The 21,871-nt window shown below is 44.3% G+C and overlaps 1 protein-coding gene across 3 annotated transcripts in view; it reads right to left on the reverse strand.

Moving 5' to 3' along the window:
- Positions 1-1,642: 1,642 nt before the first annotated feature.
- LOC306914488 (disks large homolog 4-like) overlaps positions 1,643-21,871 on the reverse strand; it is a 28,811-nt gene continuing 8,582 nt past the window's right edge. The window contains exons 2-18 of one of the 3 annotated variants that reach the window (XM_079491532.1): positions 20,160-20,210; positions 19,932-20,056; positions 18,614-18,783; positions 17,845-17,981; positions 17,172-17,319; positions 14,694-14,805; positions 13,766-13,922; positions 13,536-13,638; positions 13,265-13,358; positions 12,860-13,036; positions 10,975-11,012; positions 10,731-10,778; positions 9,152-9,253; positions 6,926-7,098; positions 5,723-5,835; positions 5,325-5,416; positions 1,643-5,129 (exon numbers count right to left, since the gene is read on the reverse strand). In XM_079491532.1, the coding sequence (XP_079347658.1) occupies positions 5,023-5,129; positions 5,325-5,416; positions 5,723-5,835; positions 6,926-7,098; positions 9,152-9,253; positions 10,731-10,778; positions 10,975-11,012; positions 12,860-13,036; positions 13,265-13,358; positions 13,536-13,638; positions 13,766-13,922; positions 14,694-14,805; positions 17,172-17,319; positions 17,845-17,981; positions 18,614-18,783; positions 19,932-20,056; positions 20,160-20,210 (1,947 nt within the window). In that variant the 3' untranslated portion in view covers positions 1,643-5,022. The remainder of the gene's footprint in view (positions 5,130-5,324; positions 5,417-5,722; positions 5,836-6,925; positions 7,099-9,151; positions 9,254-10,730; positions 10,779-10,974; positions 11,013-12,859; positions 13,037-13,264; positions 13,359-13,535; positions 13,639-13,765; positions 13,923-14,693; positions 14,806-17,171; positions 17,320-17,844; positions 17,982-18,613; positions 18,784-19,931; positions 20,057-20,159; positions 20,211-21,871) is intronic. The other 2 variants (XM_079491531.1, XM_079491530.1) reach the window with 2 other exon arrangements.

Genomic DNA, 21,871 nt, shown 5'->3' on the forward strand with positions numbered 1-21,871 from the left:
ATCATCATACTCAGTCAGAAGTTATGCGGGAACGCCTGAGTGGCAAAAAACGACTTTCTGGCCTTGACAGCCCATACATCCACACAGAAAAGTCCTATTTGATTGCATTAAATGACTTTAAACAACATTAAATTCACTTTGTCGCTCACTTTGCCACTCAATCTACCATTCACTTTATGCATGCGCATACCCTCTATATAGGAATAGACTACGTGACAACCAGGAATAGTCTGGTGACCACCGGAGAGACGGGTGGCAGCCGGAATGTAGACGGCACCCGGGAGCAGTATGGGTTGGCGCCCCAGCCTGTACTGTGTCTTCCGTGAGGAAGAAGCCCAACAAACCCACGGTGAGGCCTTTAGGAGGGCCATTCAAGCCTCAAGCGGAGCCTGCGGCACCACCAAGGGCAAGGTGCTGGTGCTGGGAGTCTGGTGGAACGCACAGGGCCTGACCTGGTGAGAGCAGGAGTGGACCTGGGGAGACGTAGGAGGGGCCCGGACAGGAGTCAACCCACAGAGCCTAGTCCTTCCACGCGCCAGAATGGTACCTCCCAGTCCCGGCAGAGTAGTTCAGGAGGAACGGATTGTGTGGCCCTGGTTTTTCCCTAATGGGACTGATCGAGGGTAGCTACTGGGACGTAAGTCGGGACTTGATCACCCCGGCTGGATCACCTGAGTGAGGGGTATGATGTTGGGAGACCCGAAACCCCAATGACCTTGGGATACATCACTGAGGATACGTCCCAGGTGCATCCATGTATGTATGTATGTATTTTGTTTTGGTTTTTATATGCACACTTGTAAGCCGGTCCTGGACGGGGTATCCGGACGTAAAAACAAAGATTCTCATTCCATTATAAATATTGTTCAATCTATGCGTGAGTGAACTTTCTTTTTTCATACTAGGCCTGTGCCCGTCGGTCACTGGCCTACTTAGCACTAGGCCCGCCAGGAACATAGACACGTAGAATAGCGTACCGTGCCACACCCGGAAAAGCCGTTTTAACAGCGATGTATTTTTGAATGCATGTTTTAATACGATCGTATCGAAAGCTACCGTTCGTTAGCTCTGTTATGCTTCTGAGCCAATGGCCATTTTGAAGATGCGCGCGCATCCACTTACATTGCCTGCTCTGTTCTCACAGAAGCGACATTGGAGGGGTCGCTTTGTCCCAGACAAGCGTTTTCAACGGCCTGTAGCAGGCGCTGTGATACTCGCGGTCCACTTTTTCCACCACCGACCGAGAGAACAAGCACCAGCTTCGTCAACACACACGGAATTGTTTCATAGTAAAATGCGATTACGGATATTTGGCTCTTCAAAGTAAGTGTTACGCACGATAAAACCCTGGCAGGACGCGGCGGAGGGATTGAATAATGGTAGCGGTCAAACGGTTAGTTGGGAACGACTTTCACGACTGAAAAGCAGTAGTGTAATGGTGATTATGTTTTCGGTACCACAGCAATCCAGGTGTGGGCTCCTCACTGACAGGTGAGTCAGTAGGATACAACAGTACGTCCTCCCGGTGGGGGCTCCTCACTGGCAGGTGAGTCAGTACACAACAGTAGTGACACCACACAAAAACACATGACCCCCACACACGCACACAGCGTTTGATTTTTATATGGAATTTATTTCAATAATTGAATTATTTAATTGCATTTAATTCATATAAGTATGTATCATACAATAACCTTTAAAACACCACATCTGGCTAAATTTCTGTCAACATAAGGTGTGTGTGCGTGGGTGTGCGCACGGGCTTGGATACAGTTTGCTTGTTACAATATAATTTATATTCATATTAACATACATAAATAGAAAGCCTGCCCTTCTAACGTGTGTGTGTGTGTGTGTGTGTGTGTGTGTGTGTGTGTGTGTGTGTGTGTGTGTGTGTCGTTACCCTGATATACAGAATTAATATGAAACCAACTGTTTCTCAATATGTGGTGTGGGGCCCACCAGGAGGTCGGGTGTAATTTAAAAGGCTCTATTTGTATGCTGGTTTAAAAGAACACCGGTGACACATCTAGATAGGTCACTAGTTTCAATATAACACAGTTAAATTACCAGTGGAAATAATCTAGATAAGTGACTGAACTCGGCATAACTTATCTATATAGGTCACTGAATTCAGCATAACACCATGTAACCTATCTAGATATGTCAAACTATAGTTTCAATATGACACTGTTAAGTTACCAGTGGAAACCCATCTAGATACGTCATATTCAGCATAACACCATGTAACCTATCTGGATATGTCACTAGCTTCAGCATAACATCAGTGACCTATCTTAATAAGTCACCGGTCAACCAGTGACTAAACTAAATAGTTTCTTGTGATTTGAAAAACAGATATTTCTGGTTTAAATTGAACTAATTGGAGCGAGTGTGAAGCATATTAAAAAAAGTAAAACCGTCCAATCACCTTTGATCCTGCTTCTCCACAGTATGTATTTACCACATTAGTCCACACGGTGGTGTTGTTTTACATAATGTGATCAGTGCCATGTCATTGCACTCACTGTCCACATGAGGTGTGTTTTACATAATGTGATCAGTACCGTGTCATTACACATACTGTCCACACGGTGGTGCTGTTTTACATGTGACCAGTACCACTTCAGTCCACACGGACAGCCGTTCTCCATTGGCCGTCGCTGGGCAACAAAAGATGCTCTTTACTTGTTACCACGGCGACCTCATCACATCCTCTACAGACAGGAAGTGGAGGATGTTGTTGTTACCATGGCGATCGGGACCATACAAACAGGAAGTGACGTTTGACCCCTTGAGCCGCCGTAGTTCTGCAGTTTTAGTTGGCGTTTTAGAAAGCGTCCGAACCCGGAACCAGCCTGTAGTTCTCATTACTAGTCCAGCAGGTGTCACTGTTGCCCCTCCTGCTGGCTGCAGAAGGAATTACACTCCATTCGAGTGAAAAAGGTTTTTGACCGTAACTTTTACACTTGATTTGATCACCTTTAACAGTGAACACTTTATGCTCGCTGGCTTAGAGTCTTCTTTCAATCATCATGATATGAGTTTAATACATTATAAATACTTTATGAAATGTGTTTTAATAAATTATGGTCCATTCGTAAACTCTGTAAATCCCAAGATGGTGGATTGGAATTGGCTGAAAAAAGCAGCTTTAAAACTGGTCTGTAGAAACCATGACGGCTACCTTCATCCACATTATTTTTAAGTCTATGGTTGAAGGAGTGCATTGTGGGACTTGTAGTCAGTCCATGGTTCGAATAGTTTATACAAAATAAAACAAATATATATATACAAAAATAAAATAGTTAAATTTAGAGTACAGATTAAGGGTTAAATGTCGAGTTGAGAATACAGATAAGATAAAGGGGAATGTCTTTAAGTTAAGGGCTAAAAGTTAAATAGAGAAGGTAAGGAAAGGTTAAGTTGAAAGGATAACATAGGGAATTGTGTGTATTGTATGCCTGTCATGCTGTTATAGGGGACAGGACTTGTAGTCCATGGTTGAAGCAGAGCATTGTGACTGTTGAATAGAAAGGTAGATGCCTCCTTCGGCTCTGGGGTGTCTGTATCTCCATAGACATAGAAAGGTAGACGCCTCCTTCGGCTCTGGGGTGTCTGTATCTCCATAGACATAGAAAGGTAGACGCCTCCTTCGGCTCTGGGGCGTCTGTATCTCCATAGATATAGAAAGGTAGACACCTCATTCGGCTCTGGGGCGTCTGTATCTCCATAGACAAAGAAAGGTAGACGCCTCCTTCGGCTCTGGGGCGTCTGTATCTCCATAGACATAGAAAGGTAGACGCCTACTTCGGCTCTGGGACGTCTGTATCTCGATGCAAGGCAAGCTTCTGTGGCGCACTCGGAAGCTTGCCAAGCTTCCGCGTGTGTCACAGAAGGGGAAGTTCGGTAGGCCAATCAGAGGCATGTAAATGTTTGTTTTCTCATGCCAATAAAGCTCATTTGAATTGAATTGACAAGCCCCGGACAATACGCGTTGTTATTGGCCAGTAGTCACTTTGAGTGGCAGCGTGCCTTCTGCACTTCCGCTTGACTTCCGACGTCCCTGCGACACAGGTTGCTCCAATGAGCTGCAGCGGCCAATGAGGTCGCTCAAATGAGCTGCAGCGGCCAATGATGTCGCTCCAATGAACTGCAGCGGCCAATGAGGTCGCTCCAATGAGGCATCTAGGTTTTGATCACAGACCAACCAACACAGCCAATCAATCACAAGCCTCTGTTTGTTGTTGTGTGTGTCATGGCAATCATTACTTGCAGGAGGAACGGGATTGTGGGAAGTGTAGTCCTTATGGGTTGTTTCGTACCTCCCATGAAGAGTCAAGTCACACCCACTGAAACCAAAACACACGCGCGCGCACACACACACACACACACACACACACATGCACGCGTACACACACGCACACTAGCATCTAGCATTGTCAGTATTGACACAAATAAATAAATACATTAATAGTAGGCCTACATAAGCTTTAACAAGTGAATCGTACAGTCTCACATCAATCAATCATTTATAGTAATACTAATAATAATGACAATAATAAAGATTAATAAATAATACGCAATCATCTCATCAGAACTAAACTTTTTTTGTCTTTCTTTACAGTCTTTGTCCCCCCTCCCCCCCAAAAAAAAGAAAGAAAAAAAAACACAAATACACACCGACCCTTGTACCCAAAGACAGGTAAAGAGGTGAGACAGGTATCTCTGTCAGACAGACAGGTCTATCTGTACTGGAGGTGAGACGGGTGAAGAGGTGAGACAGGCATCTGTCAGACAGACAGGATTCCCATATATCTGTTAACATCCGTCGCCATGGAGACGATGGCAGGTCTGTCAGGTTTCGTCCAATCACAGCCGGTCTCTGTCAGGTTTCGTCCAATCAGAGTCTGTTTCTAGCAGGTATCATCCAATCAGAGTCTCTCTGGCAGGTATCCAATCACAGCCTGTCTCTAGCAGGTTTCGTCCAATCACAGCTTGTCTCTGTCAGGTTTCGTCCAATCAGATTCTCTCTCTAGCAGGTATCCAGATGTAAGGTCCACTCTGTTCTTCTATCACTGATTTGGCCAACATGTAAACCTCCTCGAAGCTGTCTCCTTCAACCATGGCTATGGAAACACAGTTAAACATGGGTTATAATTATAACCTCCTTGAATGGTTCCATTTGTACACTCTCAGAGTTACAGACCTATAAGGGTCCATTTGGTAATTATCATTTAGCTGGGGACACCCTGGAACTCTCAAGTTTACCTATAGGCCTAGATTAGGCCCTATTTATATAGGTTATAGGGTACATAGTTTACCTGTGAAACACTCTAGAAAGTCTTGTTCCAGTTTGATAGCTCTGTCCAACGCTTTCCTGGCCTGGTCTTCTGAAAGACGTTTATTCAGGTCCCTGCACGCACACACGCACACACACACACATTTTACTAAAACTACAACATGACGTCACTGAGCCGCGGTGGTAAGAGACTCGCCGCTCACCCAAACAAATCTCTCTGTTTTGACTAATCACCGTTTCGGTATAGTCACCTTATCACCTAAAACGGGAGTATGAATATTTAATAGGCCATTACATGAACCTGTTCAATTTTTTCCCTGTAAAATAAAAAATGTGTGGATAATGTGTGTGTGTGTGTGTGTGTGTGTGTGTGTGTGTGTGTGTGTGTGTGTGTGTGTGTGTGTGTGTGTGTGTGCTTACAGTATGTTCTGCAGTGATCGAGGTCGTATAAAGATGGCGATGGGTTGAAGATGAGCAGCCTGGAGTCTCCTCACTGCGTTGGCAGAGACGTCCAAGATACAGTGTTTACCCTGCTGTAACACACACACACACACACACACACACACAGTACAATTTCACAATTTACAATGTAATCACAAACTTTTGTAGGGGGCGCAATTGAGCCGTTAGGCCATGCCCCTTATTTAGACAATTAAAATGCGTAATTTTTCACCACTTGTGATGTGTGTTGCAACGTTGCGCAACTTCCGCATTCGCATTCGGCGGAATTATAAAAATCACACCCGTGTGAAATGAGGGGCGCTCTTATCATCGTACAACATCATACATCATCTCATTCCGGCCAATCAGAATTTGCGTCCTCACCTTCGTCTTCAATGTTTGTGTTATGCAATGTATTTAGATTCTACCCAGGCCCTATAGAGCGTCGCAGTCCCGCCTCCTACCAGGGACCAGGAAATTATTCTCCGTTCATTTTCCTCATAGACATTTCAGAAAGTATTTACCCCATGTTGCCAATTACAAAGAAAGTGTTGTAACCTTCCGTTTTTTTCTTCTTTGTAATTATTTGTTTGGTCCAAAATATTGTTTGTGTTGTCATGAGTTGTCACGACTCGAGTTGGCTTTGTCCGCGGCGTAAACATCTTTAAATAAATACTTTCTAAAATGTCTATGAGGAAAATGAACGGAGAATCATTTCCTGGTCCATGGTAGGAGGCGGGACTGCGACGCTCTATAGGTCAGCCCCAACCTGCTCATTCCTGATTCCTGTGAGTTTCGCATGTCGCTGGTAGACTGGAGATGACGTCCGTTTTTTTTGTTTAGGCTGATTGGCTGAAAGGGTTGTCTGTCAACACTGTGGTCCCCTAACCAGAGTCAGACTCCATTCACATGAATGGAAACGATTAGTTTCATCAGGAGATCTAAAGGTCAGAGGTCTTTTGACGAATGAGTGTGAGCTTCAGTTCCTGAGGGATCCTCACAGCCCTCTACCATGTTGCCAAATTTTGTGAAAAACGATAGCTCAGAACTGCCAAAATTGCTAAAACGGCGGATTTTGTTTTTACGATAACAAAAGGGGATTACGGCCCTTTGGGCTTGACCCCTAATAATAAGTACATTAAAACTATAGGTATACACTGTCTGTCTGTCTGTCTGTCTCACCTGTTCAGCCACCATTCTCACGCTCTCCACGGAGGTGCCATACAGGTGGTTGTTGTATTGACCCGCCTCTATGAAGCGATGTGATTGGATGTCTCTCTCCATCTGTTCCCGTGACGCCACAAAGTGGTAGTCCCGCCCATCCACCTCGTACTCTCTCTGGGGGCGAGTCGTATCTGCAGACACATGGAGAGGGGGGGGGGGGGGGGGGGGGGGGGGGGGGGGAGAGAGAGAGTAAAGTATTTTTTTTGAAATTCCCATAGAGCAGTGGTTCCCAAACTATTTCATGTCAATGACCCCCAAATTGACACTAATCAGCCCTGCCCATTTGAAGAGACGTGGGTGGGTGACGTGACATGCTGTCCTTTGCTGTCCTCAGTGTCAAACGCGTATAAATAAAAAATATATTTGTCAAAAACCTTCTGAATATTGTGCAGGACATTATGCTTCATGTGAACATACTCTAGATTAAAACATTTCATTCCTCATTTCTTCAGAATTTTCAACCAAACATAGCAAAACTCATATGGTGCGACTGTCCTGGCCCTGTTTCTCAAAGTAGGAACTTGAATAAAACTATGGGGAAAAAATGCTAAAATTCTTTGAAAAATTCCATAAATATAATATAGATGTCTATTTGTGAGCCTAATCTTTTCAAAGTCCAAGCATAATGTTTTCAGTCATTTCTGATCAAAAGGATTTTGTCCCCCAAACCAAAATCATATTGTGTGACACCATTTTGGTAAATTTCAACAGGCAATTGTTTGGACACCCATTGGGATAGAGAGGTCCTTCTTCAGTAAGGCTGCTCAGCACTTGCATTACAATAGCATGACAGGTGTCTGTGGTGAATTATCATTTTAACATTTCCATGAAATATGATCTTGTTGGAACGCTGACCAATGCGACTCATCCGAGTGTCTGTGGGTGTGACACCTTTTTCATTAAAAAAGCTAAAGTTATTAGATTTTTTGGTCATAATTACATGTAAATCTATGTTGCTTTGTTATAGCTAGCATGTTGTTAGCATGCTAATGTGTAGCTAGTAGCCTCAAGGTTATGTTAAGTGCAGAAAACATAATATGGTGTGACACTATATCATAATGGTGTGACTGTCTGCCTGTCACGCCATATGACTTTTTTGTCACACCATATGATGCAAACTGTATTTTCCTACAGATAACAATAAATAACAAAGACCCATGTTTCTTTTGTCCATTTAAACATTTGTTTTAAACAGCTTCACCTAAAATCTGCAACTATCCACAGTAAAATGTGTTTAATTTTGTTTTATTCAGTCATTGCATGTTATTCAATGTTAAAGCAATTTTCCTGTTGCTGTTTTTCCTGAGTAATTGTTTAATCAATCTGTAAAGTTCAGTACTCACTAATAGGTAGGTTAAAACAGTTTGCAAAATGAAGATATGATCATACGGTGTGACACTAAATCATTTGGTGTGACGTTCCAAATAGTGAAAAAAATCATACCTTTATTAATGATGAAACCATTAATGTTCATGGATTACATAGCAAATAGTATCAGGAAGAGTCACAAATATTTGTGTAATTTTAGAGAAAGTTTTGTCACAATAAATACAAAATATGTTGAAAGACCGACAACATGGGCCTCACATTGAGTGTTGATTACGAAAATATACAGATTTAATACATTTTCACAAAACTATGGATTACAGGTTAGTTATGATAAAGGACTTTGATAAAGTGAGTAACTTAAGAAAGGTGTACTCTATTTTCATTTTATAAAAAATTATTGTCATGTCACACCATATGATGATTTTAGGCACAAGTACAACAAAATGCTGAATAAATTCTGATTCCAATAAAATATCTAAAAACAAAATATGTTTCCATAAAGATGAGTGAGTAGAACAAAAGTAAATCATTTTTATTCCTGTTATTTAAAGGTTTTTAAAAAACACTTTAGGGGTGTCACGTCACTGACCCACATGCCATAAGAGACGTTTTTTACGAATCTAGCAGTGATTCTTAACCCGTTTAATTTCAAGGACCCCCAGTTTGACATGCAGTCTACGGACCCCCATTTAATGGCATTTCTATCTCTGGGACCCCACTTTATATTGTAAAATCAATGTTAATTTAACTCAGAGTGTACAAAGAACTGCCATAGAGAACTAGGCCTATTGGATTGCGTCGAATTGTTTCAGTTGATGATAATAGTGACCACCAGCGGTCAGAAGTGAGTCTTACGAGGGACACAGGAACCAAACTTGTCGGGGAACTCGGACAACAGATCGTCATTCACTCTGTCCTTGGTCGGCCCCAGGATGATGATCGGCCGAGCGTAATCCACTAGACAGAGAGAGAGAGAGAGAGAGAGAGTTATGTGAGTTATATGGCCTCATTTATCAATGGAGTGAAAATTCTGTCTTAAATTCGAGTGTGGGTTTTGGCCTACGCCCACGTCAGCGTGTAATTTATCAAGTGATCCCATACAGCTGGTCCTATAGCGTCAATTTGGTCTGAGCTTTGATATATGTCTGAAACCGACCATCATTTATGTACCCCCCCCCCTCCTCCCCCCACCCTCGCCTCACTGCATGTCATGTCCGCGCATGCATGCACCTACTTGCAAGTGTACATTTATTTTGGCACAGTGGAAAGAAACAGCCATGTTTGCCAGTAGGGTTATTCCGTGTGGGTACAACGTTTGTCAAGTAGTAGTAGGCTACAATAATCACACGTCACAGTTACATCGTCATGAATGGAATTGGTTTGTAGGATATTAATTGAATGAATCCATTCTTAAGAAGTGCGCAGGGCACTTTAAATCATTCATGTATGCAATCCACAGTGAGTCGTACTGCTGTGAGTGACGCCACGTTAATGAGAGATATAGCCTGGCAAGGCAGGCATAGTCAACATTTATGGTGTGTCCACTGATTGATGAATGAATATCACCTGCACTCGGCACACGTTTGGAGCGTGTGATTTCTATCCTTCTATCCTTAACGCAGGTTCTACATAACTCCGGAGGACGTAGCCTACTGTATATAAGTTAGGAGACCTCACTGTCCATGCATTGTCTTTTAAACAGCGGTGCCCGCTGGTCCCGACTCCCGAAAATGCTCTTGCATAAGCGCTCAGCGGCAGCCTAGCAATTTATTGCAATTTATCTGAATGACTGTTAAAGCACTTATTTAAATGGCCTGGGTGAATGATTAAGCACCTAACTTCGCCTACCATTTGCAAATGCGCAAGCTATGCTTGTCATTGTCACTTGGAAATAAAATGGGCGTGCATGTCCATTTATGCCAAAATCTAAATGTTATATTATTACAGGGACTTTTTATAGGCATCCCACTGCGCTCCCGTGGTCAAAATCATCGTGCACATACTTACGCACTCGTATAGGTTTTAACAGAGCCAAAGTACCGTTTGATTAAGCATCTAATTTGTAACATTGTAAACATGTTATATTGTTTTTATTGTGCAATTGTAATTGCTTGTACAGTTGGAAATATCCTACAAATTTCATATGACATGTTGTCGATATATGCTTTTACAAAATATATGTATTATTTATTAGATTTATAGTGAATACATATGTTTAGATGCCTGTCAGCTGGTCAGACAATGCGCTTGTCTACGACAGAATTTTTTTTTTGGCGTGGCGCACGTCAAAGTTCAAAGTCACGCTGGAATGATAAATGCCGAAAATGGCGGTGTAAATCACATTGATAAATGAGGGCTATAATGTGTATAAATACATAAATAAATTAAGAGCATTTAATAAAGTGTATAAATAAAGATGTTTAATTAGACTGACCTTCAGTCTGGATGACCAACTCGTAGCTCTGAATGAAACCATCTGTACCTGAAAGAAACACACATACGCACACATTATGAGCGTCTGCTAAATTGTGAATTGTAAATTGTAAGAAAATTACAAAAAATGTGTACAAAATGCCTCGGGTCATGAACGCAGCTTCCGATTGCCATGAAACGGCACGCACGCACGCGTGCACGCACGCACGCACGCACGCACGCACGCACGCACACACACGTTTTACCTTTATGGTTAATTCTGGACCATTCCTTTCTCTCCACTCTGTGTGAGAGAGAGAGAGAGAGAGAGAGAGAGAGAGAGAGAGAGAGAGAGAGAGAGAGACACACACACACATACAGACAGAGGTTTTCCATTAAAATTGGTCATAAATAATAACAAAATAATGTAAATTTGCGATGAAAATGCTTCAATCTGGTGCACTTTGAGATCAAAATTAAGAGGCTATAAAGAACTACATGGATCATATTAGATTATTATGATCTTTACTGTGCTATTGCCATTAATGCCAACATCAATGACAGCAGGGCAGAACACATCCTCCCTGGCTAGGGGCCCTATAGCCAGGTATATGGAAGATGTTGTATACATGGGCATTTCTAGACCCGGATACGAATCCTGCCTATACCAGCTTTATAAGTTGAATCAATGCCAGCCTATCATCTATCTATTCAGCAATCAACCACATAGATATGAATTAAAGGTATATTCAGTGATTTGACTTAATTCAAATATCACTTTTTCTGGATAATCCTCCCTATGTGCTGACCATATAAGGAGTTCCTCCCTGTCCCCAGTGAGCCCCTGGGGTCAAAAAACCCTAGTTTCAGTTTTGGTGGCGGGTGGCAAAGCCTTCATCCAATCAGGATGAGAGGGGCCTTCCTCCAATCATGATCGAGTGGGGCGGGCCTTGGTGCACATGCTGTTGGCCTGTTGCACTTCCCCCCACTGTAGAGCGTGCATGTGCACATTTTGTTACCGGGGCGGACTGGGTGGTTTTCCAAATCACCCAAATCACTGAATGCTCCTTTAATGAATTTGGCTGGACTTATGATTAGGCTAAATTGAGACGTCACCTTTCAATGAAATTAAACGTAACACACAGGTTAGGTGTAGGTTAGGTTAGCTTAGCTAGGACGTGTCTCCCCTATCAGCACAATTTGAGGAAGAAATGTGCTCGCAAAGCGTGCACGGGTGAACTAACGATCAAACGATTCATAATTCAAAGCACAAGTTATCAACATGTCAAGCACGTTTCATTTATTTATTTATTACCATAGCAAGCGCCAAGCGGGTAGATGTGAGGGGAAAGTGGGCGGAGGGAGCCATTTCATGAGAGAAAGATTGAGAGAGAAAGCAATAGAGAGAGACAGAGCGACAGAGAGAGAGAGACGTGGAGAGCGAGAGAGAGCAGCTGGCCACGTATGATCACAGGCTATCCAGTCTGCCACGTAATTCTGGCGTTGTAATATCTTGGCCGCACCGCACGGATATATTTTGTCTGGTAAATACCAAGGTCATGACCTCAGTGTCCTCAATGGTAGTTACGCCCGTCGGTTGTACAAAATAATATTCTGTCAATTAGCAGCAGAGCACTTAAGACTTGCAGCCCATTGCTCGCTCGCTGGTTGCAGCCGGAGCAGCGACCAGCGAGCCTTATTGCTCGAGGAGCACAGAGTAGAGCGCAGAGTGCTTTTCCAAACGAACCACTGAACGTGCATTGCAAATAATGGTCTGTGTGAGCGTAGCCTACAGATATGCGCAAAACCCCAGACATTTGAAAGAACGGAGAAAATGAAAATGAACGGAGAATCATTTCCTGGGCCCTGGTAGGGGGCGGGACTGCGACGCTCTATATCATGATTATATTAGCAGATAGCCTAGTTCATGAGATAAACAGTAGGTGGCACTATTTCCTCAGTCAGGTCACATTAATTATTATTTGACGTTCTTTGCAGTGCATCAGGTTATTCTGCCATGTTGTTGTTCCATAACGCAGACAAACAACGCCTCAACAAGCATAAAAAACCTTTTTAGTTTCTTTATATTTCAAGAGTTTCCTATTCCGGTTTTGAATACACAAATTAAAATGAGTGTGCATGCGTGCGTACCTTTGTTTTGAAGGTATAAATCCCACTTCCTCTAGCTCCCCCTGCTGGGTCAGTCGTCTGGCCTGCCACCATTCGTCGTCCGAGCTGTCAATCACGTGAAGCACCTCCCCAAAGTTGAAATCCAAGGCTTGTGATAGGACGCCACAGTCCCACTGTTTGTTGTAGTCAAATAATGCCCTGCAACCAACCATGATTGTTGTAGTTTGTTGTAGTCAAATAATATGCTCTGCAACCAACCATGATTGTTGTAGTCAAACTTTAGTCGTGTATTTGTCCTGTGAATCTACCATGTAGATCCGGTACCAGGATGTGTGTGTGTGTGTGTGTGTGTGTGTGTGTGTGTGTGTGTGTGTGTGTGTGTGTGTGTGTGTGTGTGTGTGTGTGTGTGTGTGTGTGTGTGTATACCTGACATAGAAGCTCCTCAGCGATCCAGTCGAGTGTGTGTTGTTCATCATCTGTTCTCTGAGGTCATGAATCTTAGCCTCGAAGCGACTGTACTCTGTATGCACACACACACACACGCACATGCACACGCACACACACACACACACACGCGTTATTTAATTTTAATCTTTTTCCATATGTGTTACTATGGTTACTATATGGTTACCTTCAGGCATGTACTGTGCTACTATCAGGGGTTTAGGGTTATAGGGTCATGGGGTCATGACCTTACCTTCAGGTCTGTATTGTGTTACTATGGTAACGGTCTGTCCAGCATTCTTCAGAGCGGCCGCTGCTTGCTCATGGGTCGCGTGTCTGAGATCTGAACCGTTCACCTATAAAACACACACACACACACACACACACCATGATGCAACATATTTGTGAACAAATCAACTGCCTGAATCAAACAATCAGCTGCGTGCGTGCGTTGCGTGCGTGCGTGCGTGCGTGCATATTTACACTAATGATTTGGTCTCCTTTATACAGCTGTCCGGTCAGATCAGCTGGACCTCCGGCCAGGATGAAGCTGATGAAGATCCCTTCTCCGTCTTCACCTCCCACGATGTTGAAGCCCAGACCTGAAGACCCTCGATGCACACACACCCTGCGTACGTCCCTTCACGCACACACACAACGCCTTTATGTTAATATACTTGTGAGGACATCAACATCATCAACTTTAGCTCTGTGGTGGTTCGCGGATTTAAAAAAAAAGTGAAAAAGCTTATGCTGTCTATATGGCAGAGGTTCCCAAAGCGGGGTCCGGTGACCCCCATGGGTCCTTGCGGGAGTTCCAGGGGGTCCCCAGCTAAATGATAGTTTGGAACCAAATGGACCCTTATGGGTCTGTAACTCTGAGAGTGTACAAATGGTTCCATTTGTACACTCAAGAGTTAAACTAACTGTGATAATATAAATTGGGGGTCCCAGAAATGCCATTCAATGGGGGTCCGTAGACTAATGCATGTCAAACTGAGGGTCCTTGAAATTAAATGGGTTGAGAATCACTGCTAGAGCCTTATGGGGGTCCCTGGAATATCTCTTCAAATGGGGGTCCGCAGGCTAATTCATGTAAATTTGGGGGTCCTTGACATGGTTCTATGGGAACGCAGTTTATAGAATCCCAATATCTTGGATTCTTCTCCCAGGCTGCGTTTTGGATCAAAACAAGCTTGTTTTGTGGCTCATTTCTATCGCCGGTTAAAAAAAATGTATGTTTTGGGTGAATTAAATAACATCTGCGCGACATGTTACATAGCGATGTTCCACTTCCTGTTTCTGTTTCCGAGTGAAACGCCTTTCAAAATAAGATGGTTCTCCATAGAGATGAGCGGTTGGCGGTCTTCGACTACACAATTCAGACATTTATTTTAAAATGTATTTTTACCTTGAGTACTCATCGTCTCCCATCATGCCTCGGGGGATGGGGGAGTATCGCCGTGGCGACGGTGGAGGGAGAGCTTGTGGGTAATCTGACAAATAATCTGCCTCCATGTAGGCTGCAATAAACAATGACACAAAATACACACAATTAATACACGCCACATGCATAATACTCCCGTGTGTGTGTGTGTGTGTCCTGGGCATGACGTTAAACTGCTGTTGTAACTTAGCCTGGTATCCAGCCTGCTTCGCTACGTTTGGCGGATTTTTTTTTCTCTCTTCGCTTATCAAGAGAGAAAAAAAAATCCGCCGAACGTAGCGAAGCAGGCTGGATACCAGGCTAGTTGTAACTACCACCGTTAATGTAGTGGTTGCAGATTTAAGATGGACTGTGTGCTTCAACGCTTCACTAGCTTGCATAGAAGAAGGCGCTGCTCACCGATGGAGGATACAGACAGCCCTCCCCTTCCTGGTAAGTGGTACATGCTAAATGGTGCATTTATATATAGCCTAGCGCCTTTATCCAAAGCGCTTTGCATAGAGTGTGCATTACATGCACAATCTATGGAAAACCAATGCTTAGCACAACCAATGCAAGCACCAGCCTGCACATCATAGCAATTAGGGGTTCAGTGTCTTGCTCAAGGACACTTCAACACCAACTCTGGCGGAGCCCAGAATCGAACTGGGAACCTTGCGGTTCCCATCCGGCTGTTCCACCGGCCACGGAAGAGAGGCAGTGCAACGCTACGTTACCACCTGGCCTTCTAGCAGTGTGTCCGCTAGCTGCGGAACAACAATGGGTGGACTTTTGGGCTCACGGGAGCAGCTAAATAGATAGAGTGCTGGTTGTTAGAGGGTTTCTCTGGTGGTCCAGCCTGGGACATGTCCACATACTGGTTGTTAGAGGGTTTATCTGCTGGTCCAGCCTGGGACATGTCCACATACTGGTTGTTAGAGGGTTTATCTGCTGGTCCAGCCTGGGACATGTCCACATACTGGTTGTTAGAGAGGGTTTATCTGCTGGTCCAGCCTGGGACATGTCCACAGACTGGTTGTTAGAGATGGTTTCTCTGGTGGTCCAGCCTGGGACATGTCCACATACTGGTTGTTAGAGAGGGTTTCTCTGGTGGTCCAGTCTGGGACATGTCCACAGACTGGTTGTTAGAGAGGGTTTCTCTGGTGGTCCAGCCTGCAGGGACATGTCCACAGACTGGTTGTTAGAGAGGGTTTCTCTGGTGGTCCAGCCTGCAGGGACATGTCCACAGACTGGTTGTTAGAGAGGGTTTCTCTGGTGGTCCAGCCTGGGACATGTCCACATACTGGTTGTTAGAGAGGGTCTATCTGCTGGTCCAGCCTGGGACATGTCCACATACTGGTTGTTAGAGAGGGTTTCTCTGGTGGTCCAGCCTGGGAAATGTCCACATACTGGTTGTTAGAGAGGGTTTCTCTGGTGGTCCAGCCTGGGACATGTCCACATACTGGTTGTTAGAGAGGGTTTCTCTGGTGGTCCAGCCTGCAGGGACATGTCCACATACTGGTTGTTAGAGAGGGTCTATCTGCTGGTCCAGCCTGGGACATGTCCACATACTGGTTGTTAGAGGGTTTCTCTGGTGGTCCAGCCTGGGAAATGTCCACATACTGGTTGTTAGAGAGGGTTTCTCTGGTGGTCCAGCCTGCAGGGACATGTCCACATACTGGTTGTTAGAGGGTTTCTCTGGTGGTCCAGCCTGGGACATGTCCACATACTGGTTGTTAGAGAGGGTTTCTCTGGTGGTCCAGCCTGGGACATGTCCACATACTGGTTGTTAGAGGGTTTCTCTGGTGGTCCAGCCTGGGAAATGTCCACATACTGGTTGTTAGAGAGGGTTTCTCTGGTGGTCCAGCCTGCAGGGACATGTCCACATACTGGTTGTTAGAGGGTTTCTCTGGTGGTCCAGCCTGGGACATGTCCACATACTGGTTGTTAGAGGGTTTCTCTGGTGGTCCAGCCTGGGACATGTCCACATACTGGTTGTTAGAGAGGGTTTCTCTGGTGGTCCAGCCTGCAGGGACATGTCCACAGACTGGTTGTTAGAGAGGGTTTCTCTGGTGGTCCAGCCTGCAGGGACATGTCCACAGACTGGTTGTTAGAGAGGGTTTCTCTGGTGGTCCAGCCTGCAGGGACATGTCCACAGACTGGTTGTTAGAGAGGGTTTCTCTGGTGGTCCAGCCTGGGACATGTCCACATACTGGTTGTTAGAGAGGGTTTCTCTGGTGGTCCAGTCTGGGACATGTCCACAGACTGGTTGTTAGAGAGGGTTTCTCTGGTGGTCCAGCCTGGGACATGTCCACATACTGGTTGTTAGAGATGGTTTCTCTGGTGGTCCAGCCTGGGACATGTCCACATACTGGTTGTTAGAGAGGGTTTCTCTGCTGGTCCAGCCTGGGACATGTCATGTGTACTGTGTGTGCGTGTGTGTGCGTGCATGCATATACGTACAAGTGAGGTCGGGCGGGCTGTAGCGCTCGGGGGGGTGCATGAGCATGGCGGTGGGCGTGGCCACCTTCAGGTAAACAACCTCAGACGTGTTCTTCAACGCTGTGACGGCGTCCTCGTGAAGGACCTCTTCTAAGGACACGTGGTTCACCTGCACGCACATACACACCCATTATATAACACACCACATACACACCCATTATATACACACCACATACACCCATTATATAAACACCACATACACACCCATTATATACACACCACATACACATATACACACCACATACACACCCACTATATACACACCACATACACACCCATTATATACACACCACATACACACCCATTATATGCACACCACATACACACCCATTATATACACACCACATACACACCCATTATATACACACCACATACACACCCATTACATACACACACACACCTGCACATGCACGCACGCACGCACACGCAGGTGTCTCCACAACGAATCAGTGTAGTTTGTAATATTAATAGTTATATTAGTTAGTGTATTTTCTTTCGTCCGTTATTGTGAGGAAAGCTTTCAGTGAAAATAGTTGACGTTATTCAACAATCCTAGTGTGTGTGTGTGTGTGTGTGTGTGCGTGCGTGCGTGCGTGCGTGCGTGCGTGCGTGCGTGCGTGCGTGCTTTACTCACAGCCAGTATTTTGTCCCCTATCTGTAGCCGTCCGTCTCTGTGGGCGGAGCCTCCATCTATGATCTTTGTGACGAAGATGCTGCTGTCGCCAGGAACGTGTTGGTTCCCCAAACCGCCCGCGATACTGAACCCTAAACCTGTATAATATAATAAGAATAACATATATAATATGCATCATTCCACACTTATATAATATACATCACTACATCATCAATATACTATATACACTGGAACGTGTCGGTTCCCCAACCCGCCCGTGATACTGAACCCTAAACCTGAATATTATAATATACATTAATACAGCGCTTAACATTAAAGATGCTATAAGCAAATGACTTATGACTTCTTCTTTTTTTTTGGTATTTATTGAGACAGCCAGCAATGGGTAGAACGCTCCCAAAAAAATGTGGTCTCTGTGACACATCTAGGGGCTGCAATCTGCATTCAAAGATGTTTCTGTGACGCTCCTAACAATATGCATCTAACATTGTTGTCTGGCTTTCCTAATAATCACAGTCAGGCACTGGAATGGTGGACAATATTGGAAAGGTGATTATTAGGAATCTGCTTAGTAGGCTATATGATAAGTAATAGGCATGTTAAATACATTTTAAGCGAATTTCAACTTAAGTTAACTATTAGCATCCAAATGCACGTAAACATAATGCAAAGGCTAAGACCACAAACAATCTTAGTCACACAGACATGCACACACACTCACGCACGCGCACACACATGCACACACACCCACACACACACACACACACACCTTTGGGTCCTTTGATGAGTTTGATGGTGTTCACACGGTCGGCGAGGCCACGCCTCCTCAACACGTACAGCCTGACCACAGGCCCCGCCTCTTTCAGCGCCTCCACGGCGACAGAGTGCGTGACCTCACGCACGTCCACGTCGTTGACCAATACGATGCTGTCGTTCACTCTGCAGGAAGTGATGTAACAGGTAGTGAGGTCATTGACATTAAATGTCGTTGACCAATATAGTCTCGCGTTGCCAGACTGTTGCCTCTCACAATGTTCAAATGCTTCCGTCATACAGTCTGGAGCAATAGGAGGTCTGATCATGAGTAAAATATACAGTGAATGTGGAGATTCCTTCCCACTTCTGTTTCGTCTTTACAGTCGTTCAAATGTATCCTAATAATTATAAATCACCTAAGCATATAGCTTGTTGCTTAGCAGAAATGGTAAAAAAAAAAAAAAAAAGTTAAGATATTTTAAAATATTGTTTTGTGAAACAATATTTGGAAATTCGGTAATGGCAGCTTCCTTACTCGGATTTGGGGAGGTGTAATTCCAGACTCTAGCATTCAGAGAATGTGGAATAGTCTGGCTAGACGAGACTAATACGATGCTGTTGTTCACTCTGCAGGAAGTGATGTAACCGGAAGTGAGGTCATTGACATTAAACCTTGTTGACCAATACGTTGCTGTCGTTCACTTACATGCACCCTTACCATGCTGTTATACACTACATTCAAAACTCTATACCACTTGTACTCTATACCGACACTAATACCTTTTTTGAGTGGTGTAAACCACTCCTACAACTGGCTTTTTTGTGCAGAAAAAATGAGCATGGTTGCTATGTTCACCCTGTTGTAATGACGTAATGAAATCACAGCCGGGTGAACAGGGTGAACATAGCAACCATTCTCATTTTTTCTGCACAAACATACGTCAGACATGATTTCATTACGTCAGACAGACCTTACACCACTCAGTTCACACGGGTGTGATTTTTTTCCCCTAAATTTGGGGACACCCCAAAATAATTTCGGCAGCCCCTGAGGGGTCGCGACCCCCAGGTTGAGAACCCCTGCCCTAACCCACTGACGTCACTCACTGGTGAAAGTATTGGGTGGAAAAGAAACTTTGCATCCGTCACATTTCTCATATTCCATTGCTATATTGATAATTCTATTATCATATATCTATATATAACTCACTAGTCAGTAACTCACTAGTCCTACGTAGCCGGACAACTATTCCACAATCTATAGATAGATGTATATAGATGATATAGCTGTTTATATGTGATTAGATAGATAGATAGATAGATGTATACACCTCAGTCTTCCATCCTGAGCTGCTGCTCCACTCTGGATGATCTTAGTGATGAAGATTGATGGATCGTCTCCGATGTGAGGATTATCTATTCCTCCTGCGATGGAGAACCCTAGACCCGAGTTACCCTTTAACACACACACGCACACACACACACACACACACACACATCATTATACTGCAGGACTGTGCGTGCGTGTGTGCGTGCGTGTGTGCGTGCGTGCGTCTCACCCTCTCCAGTGTAATTTCTTCGTATTCCAACTCTGCTTCAGAACCGTTCATCTAGAGAGAGAGAGAGAGGCAGAGAGAGAGAGAGGCAGGCAGAGAGAGAGGCAGAGAGAGAGACAGAGAGAGAGGCAGAGAGAGAGAGGCAGATAGAGAGAGAGACAGAGAGAGAGGCAGGCAGAGAGAGAGACAGTATATTATCATGGTTGCCATGGTTACTCTATAGCAACAGCTGCTGATCCCTGTGGGGGAGGGGCCAGTCTCCTAAGCAACCGTCTCCATACGTTGGACCTCAACCAATCAGATATTACAATCAGCTAATGGTAAGGAAGCATTCACTCCCACATTAACCTACATATTCACACACACACACACACACACACACACACACACACACACACACACACACACACACACACACACACACACACACACACACACACACACACACACACACACACACACACACACACACACACACACACACACACACACACACACACACACACACACAGGCCGTCATAAACACTTCTTTATGTCCATATAGTCCTTTCAATGCCAAGCCCTTCAGCCACAATGTTTTATTTTGAAGACCCCAAAAGTTGACCCGGTGAACCGGAAGTAGTAATAGTCCATTACTACTACATCTGGGGGGTTGTAACATCTGGGGGGGTTGTAAGTGTAACATCTGCTTGGGTTTCTCCTTGAATTAATTAAAGCTCACTCGCTGTGGCTCCTCTGAGACTGAGCTCTCTGTGAATGAATGCTAATGTTTCCATTTCACTGTTGAAATGCAGGGAAAAAATGTGCTGTTTTCGCCTTAGTCTTGACAAACAAAACTCTTATTTGTACACCCTCAGAGTTACAGACCTGTTTAATTTAAAGGGTTCAATTTGAACCCTGAGGGTTCCAGAATCCCACCTTTATAAGCACTGCTTTGTATAATATATAAAACTAATAGACAGTATGTATACAATATAAAACTAATACAACTGCAAAATGGGGATTCAGAAGACAGACAGACAGACAGACAGACAGACAGATATCCTACCATTCTCTGTCTGTGTCTCTTGGCTTTCCTCACGTTGTTTATGAATCGTCGTCCCATTTTCTTTGCGTACCAAACCGACACAAACATCACTGGCTGACTTCCTTTTATGTAGTTAACAATAACACCACCAACCTTATAAAAACATCACTGACTCCTGTTTAACACCACCAACCTTATAAATACATCACTGACTCCTGTTTAACACCACCAACCTGACTCAACCGTCACTGACTCCTGTTTAACACCACCAACCTGACTCAAACATCACTGACTCCTGTTTAACACCACCAACCTGACTCAAACATCACTGACTCCTGTTTAACACCACCAACCTGACTCAAACATCACTGACTCCTGTTTAACACCACCAACCTGACTCAAACATCACTGACTCCTGATTAAAACCACCAACCTGACTCAAACATCACTGACTCCTGATTAAAACCACCAACCTGACTCAAACATCACTGACTCCTGTTTAACACCACCAACATGACTCAAACATCACTGACTCCTGTTTAACACCACCAACCTGACTCAAACATCACTGACTCCTGATTAAAACCACCAACCTGACTCAAACGTCACTGACTCCTGTTTAACACCACCAACCTGACAACCGTCACCGACTCCTGTTTAACACCACCAACCTGACTCAACCATCACT

Source organism: Electrona antarctica (genome assembly GCF_951216825.1).
Source record: "Electrona antarctica genome assembly, chromosome: 21".
Lineage (NCBI taxonomy): Eukaryota > Metazoa > Chordata > Actinopteri > Myctophiformes > Myctophidae > Electrona > Electrona antarctica.